Source organism: Natator depressus, chromosome 1 (genome assembly GCF_965152275.1).
Source record: "Natator depressus isolate rNatDep1 chromosome 1, rNatDep2.hap1, whole genome shotgun sequence".
Classification (NCBI taxonomy): Eukaryota; Metazoa; Chordata; order Testudines; family Cheloniidae; genus Natator; species Natator depressus.
Window position 1 is genome coordinate 121,827,583 of NC_134234.1, and position 9,271 is coordinate 121,836,853.

The window sequence follows — 9,271 nt, forward strand, 5'->3', positions numbered from 1 at the left end:
CTGGGAAATACAGCACAACTAACCCCAAGGGGTTTTCCCTGACCCTTTGCTGAGCTGAGAGGAGGTTGTGAGAAAAACATCTCACATAGGGAGAGAGCCAAAATGTGTGGGAAGAGAGACTGAGGGAAAGAGGAGAGAGCTTAGAGATGGAAGAGAGACTAGGGGTGGGGGGCAGAAGGACAGACACAGAGACAGAAGGGAGTGGAGAGAAAAGGAGGAGAGAGAGGGAAAGTGACAAAGGAAAAAAGAAGGAAGAGCCCTCAGAGATAGAGAGGACAGGAGGAGAAAGGAGAGAAGAGAGACAGGAAGGGATAAAGGGGTGAAAGCTTTGGAGGGAGGTCAGAGAGAGGAGAGGCAGAGGGAAGGGGAGAGGGAGATTGACAGAGAGGAGGAGAATGTACTGGTACCATTTTTCATATCCTTTAGCCTGTAAAGTGAGGTGTCTACACTACCAATGTTGACATTCAAAAATCGGCATAGTGAAAATCGGAATGTCATATTCCCACCTGCTCGCTCTGTTGGCAGAGGGCATCCACAGTTGGGGCACTATCATCAACAGTGTGAGCAATGCACTGTGGGAACCTATCCCGCAGTCCAGTTCAACACCTTCTGTCACTAGGTGTTGTGGGAAGGCGGAATGGATCACGGCACATCTTGGGACCAGGCTCAATGTCCCGTGATGCATTGCTTTCTGTCCCAGCACTCCATGGGCTTCTGGCTTTCTTCCACAGCATTTTTCAACAGCCCTTCTTTGCTGTGCACCTCAGCATCTTTGTGAGAAAGGATGGATCCTGCATTGCTCTCTATGCTCTGTTTACTGTCATGAAGACATCACGGATGGCAGTACAGTTAATCATGAAGTTCCTAACTGAGGAAGACTCCCAGATGCCTGACATGCTGCATGATACGGATAGGAGCAACTTTAGATTGCTTTTGGCATTCACAGAATAGCTGCATAGGGTAGACCATCGCTTTCGGGTTCAGGAAACAAGCACTGAATGGTGGGATCGTATTGTCATGCAGGTCTGGGATGATGAGCAGTGGCTACAGAACTTTCAGATGCAGAAAGCCACCTTCCTGGAATTGTGTCCAGAGCTCGCCCCAGCACTATGATGCAAGGACACCAGAATGAGAGCTGCCCTATCGGTAGAGAAGCGTGTGGCAATTGCTGTGTGAAAGCTGGCGACTCCGGACTGCTACTGGTCGGTCGCATATCAATTTGGAGTGGGGAAGTCGATCATTGGGGCTGCATTAATACAAGTGTGCAGGGCAATAAATTGCATCCTGCTACAAAGGACCGTGACTCTGGGAAATGTGTGTGAAATAGTGAATGGGTTTGCAGAAATGGGTTTTCCTGTGGAGGGGCAATAGATGGCACACATATTCCAATTTTGGCACCAAACCACCTTGTAATGGAGTACATCAATAGGAAGGGGTACTTCTCCAGGGTGTTGCAGGCGCTTGTGGATCACCAAGGGAGTTTAACTGACATCAACGTGGGGTGGTCTAAAAAGGTGCATGACGTACGCATGTTTTCTGTACAGAAAGCTAGAGGTGGGGTGCATGACGTACACATGTCTTCTGTACAGAAAGCTAGAGGTGGGGACTTTCTTTCCAAACCAGAAGATTACACTGGGGGATGTTGAAATGCCCACAGTGATCCTGGGAGACCCAGTGTACCCCTTACAGCCGTGTCTTATGAAACCTTACACAGGACACCTGGAGAGCAGTAAGGAGTGGTTCAACAACAGGCTGAGTAGGTGCTGGATGACAGTTGAATGTGCCTTTGGCAGATTAAAGGTGCACTAGGGATGCCTGTATGGCAGGTTAGACCTCAATGAGGATAATATTCCCATGGTCATAGTGGAGTCCTGTACATTGCATAATCTCTGTGAAGCTACGGGTGAAAGGTTTGCTCCGGGCTGGAGTGTTGAGGCAGACCGCTTGGCTGCTGATTTTGAGCAGCCAGATACCAGGGCTAGCAGAGGAGCCCAGAGGGGAGCAATTTGAATCAGAGAGGCTTTGAGGCAACACTTTGAAAATGAGAACCAGTCATGTCTATCTCTGTGATTGGTGCCGCAATGTTACATGACATGTAGTTTTCCCAGGAAGCAAGGGTGACATTTGGGGCCTCACATTCCAGTGAGCAAATGACTTAAACTGCCTGTGTATGTATTGGTAGTGCCTGATATCTCAATTTCTAGGAAACAAATAAAGATGAGTTACCCTTCAAAAACTTTGCTTTTATTGCACAAGAAACAGCACGCACGCACACACAAACACACTTGGTGGGAAAGGAGGAACCAGGGAAGGGCAGACTTTCAGAGCTGTGTGTTGGTCCAGCTGTCATTCTGAAAGTTGTCCAAGGTGGTGGAGTGAAGGGGAAACCAAGAAGCCCCTGTGTTGCAGGGGAGGGTGGGCACGGATCTGCTCAGTCTGCAGCATTATTAAGGACTTCAGCATCTGCGTTTGCTCTTCCATGACTTTAATCACCCACTCAGTTGCATCCTTAACAAACTCCTGATTCTCTTTTCTGTCCTGCCGTTTGGCTTCCCAGCACTCCTTGTGTTCCCTTTTCTCTGTATTGGAGCAGTGCAGTACCTCCCAGAACATGTCGTCTTTGCTGCATTTTCGGCACCCTCTAATCTGGTGGAGACATTTGGCCGGGGTGTGTGGGGTGTTCCTGAAGGCCACATCTGCTGAAGCACAAGGGACAAGGCACAGAAGTGGGATTGTTAAATTCACGCACAGCATTGAAACATTTCACTTAAATGCACCTTTTGCAACATAACAATCACTTTCTCACTGACCCTTGGCAGGCAAACATCCCTGCGAACAGCCAAAGCATGGTGAATGTTGGTGGGGAGAGGGGAGCTCTACATGGGGAAAAGAGCACACACTCTGCAAGGCTCATGGTGCAGCCGACTAGGGAAAAATTCTAAAATTCTCCCACACTTTTCCACAGGCGGGGGTCATTCTAGCAGATATCTCACTGCTAAGGATAAGCAGGGAAATGAGGCTACATCTGCTCCATGCTTGTGGCTTCTGCCCTGCTCCCTATGCTGCTCGCCTATGTGCCGCTTTAGTTCCTGCACAAGTGATTGCCGAATGGCACAGGAAAGTTTTCTACAATCAGGTAAGGAACAAAGCTGCTGTGCCATGGAACCTTTGGCAGAGGATTGCAGAGTACCTCCAGGAAACTTTCCTAGAGATCTCTCTGGAGCATTCCTGTGAGATCTCGGCGTGCATCAACACCCTGTTTTGCTGTACTGATTAGCTACACAAAGAAATGTCCAGCTCACAGAAACACAGCCAGATATCCTGAAGCCACCTCCGCACTACACAAACCACAGCCACTTACCAGGCGTCTCCTCTACTGCTTCTTGCTCGCCGGAGAGCAATTGCTTAGAGAACTCTGGAGTGGAGAACAGTTCCTGGCTGCCTGCCCCACCGGGTGACTCCGCTGGGAACTCATCATCATCTAACTCCACCTCTTCATGAATGACTTCATCCTCTGGGTTTGGTCCTCTTTTGGCTGCCTCCAGGCCCACCAAAGTATCCGTGGGGCTCTTGGCAGTGGAGGTGGGGTCACCACCAAGGACAGCGTCCAGCTCCTTATAGAACTGGCAGGCCTTAGGTGCAGCACCAGAGCAACAGTTTGCCTCCTTCGCTTTATGGTACACCTGCCTCAGGTCCTTTATCTGCGCTTTGCTCTGCACCATGTCCTGGTCATAGCCGTTTTCACACAAGCCTAGAAATCTACCCGTAGATATCAAAATTCCTACTGCTCAAGCGCAGCTGGGACTGCACAGACTCCTCTCCCCAAATACTGATCAGATCCAACAGCTCCGCAGTGGTCCAAGAGGGAGAGCGTTTGGTGCGATAACCCACCATGGTCACCTGGGAAGATGCAATGAGACGTCTCCACGCCGAGCCAGCAGGAAGTGGAATTTCAAAAATTCCTGGGGCTTTTAAGGGGGGGACGGATGATTGTTTACCTGGCTGCAGGGCAGAGGAGTTCAAACTGCTGACCAGAACGGTCACAATGGGCATTGTGGGACACCTCCTGGAGACCAATTAAAGCGATGAAATCAAGCGTGGTGTCTACCCCGGCACTCTGTCAAGAAAAATTTAGAGGAAAAAGTCATATGTCTCTTGTCGGGGTGGCTGTATTTTTTTGCCAATATTGGCCATTTTTCCCAACAAAAGTCACATCACAGTGTGTACGCATTCATTGTTTTGTCAACAAAAGGCAGTTTTTGGTCAACAAAACTAGGTAGTGTAGACAAGACCTTAGAATCATGAGTCTAACATCACAAGATTGAGGTGGAAAATAAATTAGACGCATTTTAGAGGCTTCTTATAAAAAACGTTAAAATAGCTTTCCCTACACAAAGATGTCCTTATTTTAAGGCCCAATATCTTATAATTCATCAGGGTTGCAGGTAAGTGCTGTGCAGTGTTTTCCCCAGGAATTGAAATGGGTTTTGTTTTTTTTTCAAATTTACGGGGCGGGCGGGTGTCAGGGCCAATGAGGAGTGAGACTGTGAGGGTGAATGTGGGCTTTATAGCACCATAATAAAAAATGAAAAATGTTTCATGACCATTTTATTAGATTTTAAAACCATCACACAAATTAAAGTTAGCTACTCAAGCCTTTTATGAAACACTACATCTACATCCTTCTGGTTTCTTGTTATGATTTTGCACAACTCTGTTAATGAACTTCTTGAATGCAATACATTCATCTTTGGTGGCTTCTCATGTGTCCAGTACTTCCATTCCTTCAACTGATATGCTCATTAGTTCATTCACATGATCAGGCAGAAGGCGACTTCTTTCAAAACACAAAATTCTATTCAATTATGAAAAAGAACACTCAACTGTAGCTGTTGTGACTGGGAGTAGCAAGAGATGAATTCCTACTTCTTTCAGCCCAGGAAACATAGCATAAAGATCAGGTCAAGCCACTAGTGATGATAAAAAAGAAGTTGAAGTGAAATCTTCATTCATTTGTCGTATAATATTCCACTCTGTGTTCAAATTCTCAATTCTGTCCTGAGCACATGGCAGCCCCATTGCTGGTAGTGCCTCACTCCATTCAACTGTCGGTGGTTTATAGGACAGGGATCTGTAAAAGCTACATAGAGCTTGAGTAGAATCTAGAAGTTGCTGTTGTAGATTTTTAAGAATCAAGTCTGTGTACTTTTTCAGTTGTCTTAACAAACATTTCTTGTCCTCTTCACTTAAGGATTCAATATAAATGCCTTCATTAGTCAACTTCTGGACTGAAGCCTTTGCTTCTTCCACTACTTTTTCAATGGATAGCTCTCCGATTGATCCAAATGTAGCTTCTATTGCTGGACAAAGATCTACTACTGTTGTAGCAGATGCCTGGATGGCATTGTTTAATGACCCAAGTGGTTTCAACAGTAGACTTACAAGAAAGATAATGGCAATAGTCTTCTCTGAACGTAGTAGCAAAAGTAATCCACCAGCCTCACTACTTAGATCCATCCCATCTTAGTAGATACTTTCCAAAGCCAGTAATAATGGGTGGAGTAATTTTAAGACAACAGCCGAGGATTGCTCATGAGAAAGCCAGAGGATTTTCCCAGGTTGGACTAATTTGAACGTCAGTCCCAGTGTATCTTTTATATTTTCCAAGATATTCAGTCTTTTTGGACTCTTGCTGAAAAAAAAATATATAATGAAGACATTAAATTTATAGCTTTTTAAATGTCTTTTGAAGAGTCTGCAGCTTGTACTAGCACTAGTTGGAGTAGATGGCCTCTGCGGTGTGTATAGGAGAAACTAGGGTTACACTTTTCTCTGAGCAAAGTTTGTGCTCCACCATGTCTTCCAGAGAATTTTGCACTGCCATCAAATGCACAAGCAGCCATCTGTTTGGGGTCCAACTGACAAGCATTTAACTCTTCTCAGATGTGGTTGTCACAGATGTAGCCAATCTGTCTTCTATAATTTGAACATCTAGAAATGCATGTACTGGCCTACCACTGACATCAAGGTAACGTACACAATGACTTAATACTTGATGACCATTTGCATTGGTGCATTCATCAGCCATGTATGCAAATTTTCTGAATTGGTGAGAGTTCTTCACTTTTTCAGCTGTTGAGTTTTTCACTGTTGCACCACATGCGTCTAGCCAGTCAGTTGAGTTTCTTGCAGAAAGACAGTGAGCATTTGCTGGTCTTGTTCAGAACCAGTGTTCAACTTCAGGATGAACAAGTGACAATGCACTTAACATTGGCCTCCAGTTTGTAGTGTGTGGTATCTCTTGCCTAAATAGAAAGTATGATGCCACAGCCATGTTTGTTCGTATGAACTGTGTTGTGTAACAGCCTCATTAACACTCACCGGTGTTGTCCTTGGTCAGTGGAGAGTCAGAGTTCAGAGATGTTTTCACAAAAGTTCACCTCCCAGGTGGGGAGGAAGAAGGCACCTTGCTCATTCCTCCAGCTGCTCACTGTTGGCTCTGGCCACTGTTTTTCGTTGTGCCACCATTTACTCCATCGCTCTGTTGCCAGTGGCCCTGCACCGTCACCTTCTGCTGCCACTGTGACCTCTGTGAGTTGGTCTCTTGAGGTTCCACCCAGCTCTCAGTGATTTCAGCTGAGCTCTCAGTGGGGGAACCTTGCTGCTAGTGCCTGCTGGGCCATCTCTTCCACAGAAACACTATCCCACAGCAGGTCTAAGCACTTGCACCTGATTTCAGCTGTCGTGCTCACTTAACAGAACAAAAGACCATCTATGGAGCCTAATCAGCTCTGTCTTTAAACAGTGGAGAGGGGCAGGTCAAATAGTACTTGTGACTCAGGCAGACCATCAAGCAAAACACGTGTCCCCACCCTGTCTCTTGATGCCCTCAATCAGCACAGGCTAAGAACAGTTCTACTGCCCTTTACTCATACAGTAAGAATAAAAACATTTCATTACCCCCCCTCCCCCGTATTCAAGTGATTTGTAACCCAACCCCAGCCAAAATCTATCACTTGGGCAACACAGCTCTGTTTGCTGGATACTTAGGTAGATTAGGTGTGAATGTAAATACAGTCTGGTCCTGAAGCCTTTCCCCCTATCCCCCAACTCATCACTAGCTGTCAGGGAGAGCTCATTTAGACTTTCTTACAAATCATAATTTGAAATTATTAGGTTGGTGAACATCACCAAAATGAATGCACTGACATGGTCATAAAAATAACAGCTGTATAAGGAAGCTAGCCTATGTTCATACTTTTCAAATCTATTATATTTTTTCAGATACATGTATTTTATGATACACTTTATATGATTTTAAAGTGTGTATTAATGTTTCAATTTCCATTCAAATTTCCAAACAATCACTAAATTGGCAACACTGCATGTAACTAGTTCACAAAAGGGGGGGGTTGGGGAAATTCAGGGGGGGTAAACACCCCCATGGGGGGGTGTAGGGAAATCCCTGGTGCTGTGTCCTACTGGAAAGGGGATATGTGTTATTAATAGGCCATATCTAGGCCTGGTGGGCTGTAAGGTCCCAGTCCTGTGACTTCTTGTACATGTTTTCGCACAAGCACTGCAGTCCGCCCACCAGTAAGAAGTTGCAGGGGTGGGACTTAAGACTGTTACAGCCATAACGTCCATGATAAACAACATGACTTTCAGGGGGTTCCCATGAAAAGTCATAGTCTTTTAGATGCTAGCCAGCCTACTATTAAGACAGACTTCTCCAAATGTTTTTTTTTTCAGATTTGACTGTATTTATATGTACGGTGATGGAGTGTGGATTTTTGAATAGACTTAAATTATTAAATTATTTTAAAATGGTTGAAAGCATTTTTACTGTAAAGTATACAGTTCCTGGCTGCATTTAGGCCCAGAATGTGGATTTTAAGTCCTGCCTACATATCACAAGGGACAGCAAGAAAAGGAGTAAGGAAGGGCCACACTGGAGCAGGAGCCACACTGCAGCATGAACTTCCAGGAGTAATTCTAGTTGATTCAGCCAGGCTTCCTAGAGTTTCTGGATAGTGCATGCTGTAGATGAAATTCTGCCACTTTTTCAGTAACTGCAGTGTGTGTATCCCCCTTTCCATAGCCTACCCAGCTAGCTCCGTTGCCCATTGCAGAGGAGTAGAGCTATGATCTTTCCCTCACTAACATCACCTCACCTTCCCTCTTTCATGTATTTAGCAGCTGCCGCTCCTCCTGCCCCATGGAATTGTGGACTTATTATAGAGGTGAAAGTTTATGTAGCACTTTAGCAATCCCTGAGCCAGCCAGCCTCTCTTCCGTTCTTATTTTAAAACACTGATAGTTTTTTATTTATAAGAATAACATATTTTAGATGTAAGGAATAATTTTATTTGGTAAATGTTATTTAATAATAATGTTATGCAATAACTATACCTGTCTTACTACTAAATTGTTATCTTGTATTTACAATATAGTCTATAGGGCACTTTTCATCATAAAGGACTTTATACTGTAGATCATATGTACAGAAGTAATTTCCTCCAATACTGAAATACAGCCAGCTCTGGAGTGGAAATGTATCACGCAGTTAGTATGGAAAACACCACATAATGGTGTTTTAATGGGGAAGTGAAGAATAACTTACTCATTTGAAACAAAGACCAAATTATGGAACAATTTAATTAGCTGAGCTGGAAGTTTTCCATGGTGTTATGGCTAAAATTTCTTGCAAAAAGTGCTATGGAATTTGTAATGGCCACAAGTGGTCAGGACCTTGGTGTTACCTTTCATGCAAAATATATTTGCACAGTGCCCCTTGCCACGACACTGGAGCATTAGCTCCTGCTGACTAAGAAGGCAGCATGCCACTTACTGAGAAACCATAAGTAATTTTTCAGCACTTAGTTTCCTATCTAAATACTAATAAGGCCAAGCCCTGCTTATGAGTTGAGACTTGATAAAATTGTAGCCTGAAGTACAGTAGCAGTATGATTGCAGTAATAACTCAGTTACTACCAGCCATTACTATACTTACTTTTAATTTAAACAAACTGCTGTAATTAGGCACTTCCCTCCTAAGGGTGTTGTGAAACTTAATTAATGAATGTTTGTCCTGAACTTAGATTTTCACTTGGCAGGTGCTGGGTAAGTGCAATGTAAAAAAACCCAACCTTTTCAACCCTGTAAAGTTCTACTAAAACACTGATCACAACTATGTCTGGAAGGTACGTAGAAAGAGGTGGTGCAGAATCATAGAGGCAGGGCATGGATGTGTGCTATTTCTCATTGAGGG

At 44.5% G+C, this 9,271-nt stretch overlaps 2 protein-coding genes across 2 annotated transcripts in view; one reads left to right on the forward strand and one right to left on the reverse strand.

Annotated features, from left to right (window-relative positions):
* Positions 1-9,271, forward strand: part of CHST7 (carbohydrate sulfotransferase 7) — a 225,560-nt gene that overhangs the window by 170,228 nt on the left and 46,061 nt on the right. The window lies entirely within an intron of this gene.
* On the reverse strand, positions 2,347-4,047 carry LOC141982910 (uncharacterized). The gene is made up of 3 exons (XM_074945463.1): positions 3,999-4,047; positions 3,362-3,900; positions 2,347-2,699 (listed from the first exon to the last, which is right to left on the reverse strand). The coding sequence occupies exons 2-3, from the start codon at positions 3,720-3,722 to the stop codon at positions 2,347-2,349; spliced, it is 714 nt and encodes a 237-aa protein (XP_074801564.1). The 5' UTR covers positions 3,723-3,900; positions 3,999-4,047.

Bases quoted from the DNA above. Each gene is read 5' to 3' on its own strand.
- LOC141982910 (XM_074945463.1), bottom strand. From the start codon at position 3,722: ATGGTGCAGAGCAAAGCGCAGATAAAGGACCTGAGGCAGGTGTACCAT. The intron at 2,700-3,361 runs GTAAGTGGCTGT...CTTGTGCTTCAG, and splicing joins AGCAGTAGAGGAGACGCCTG to CAGATGTGGCCTTCAGGAAC.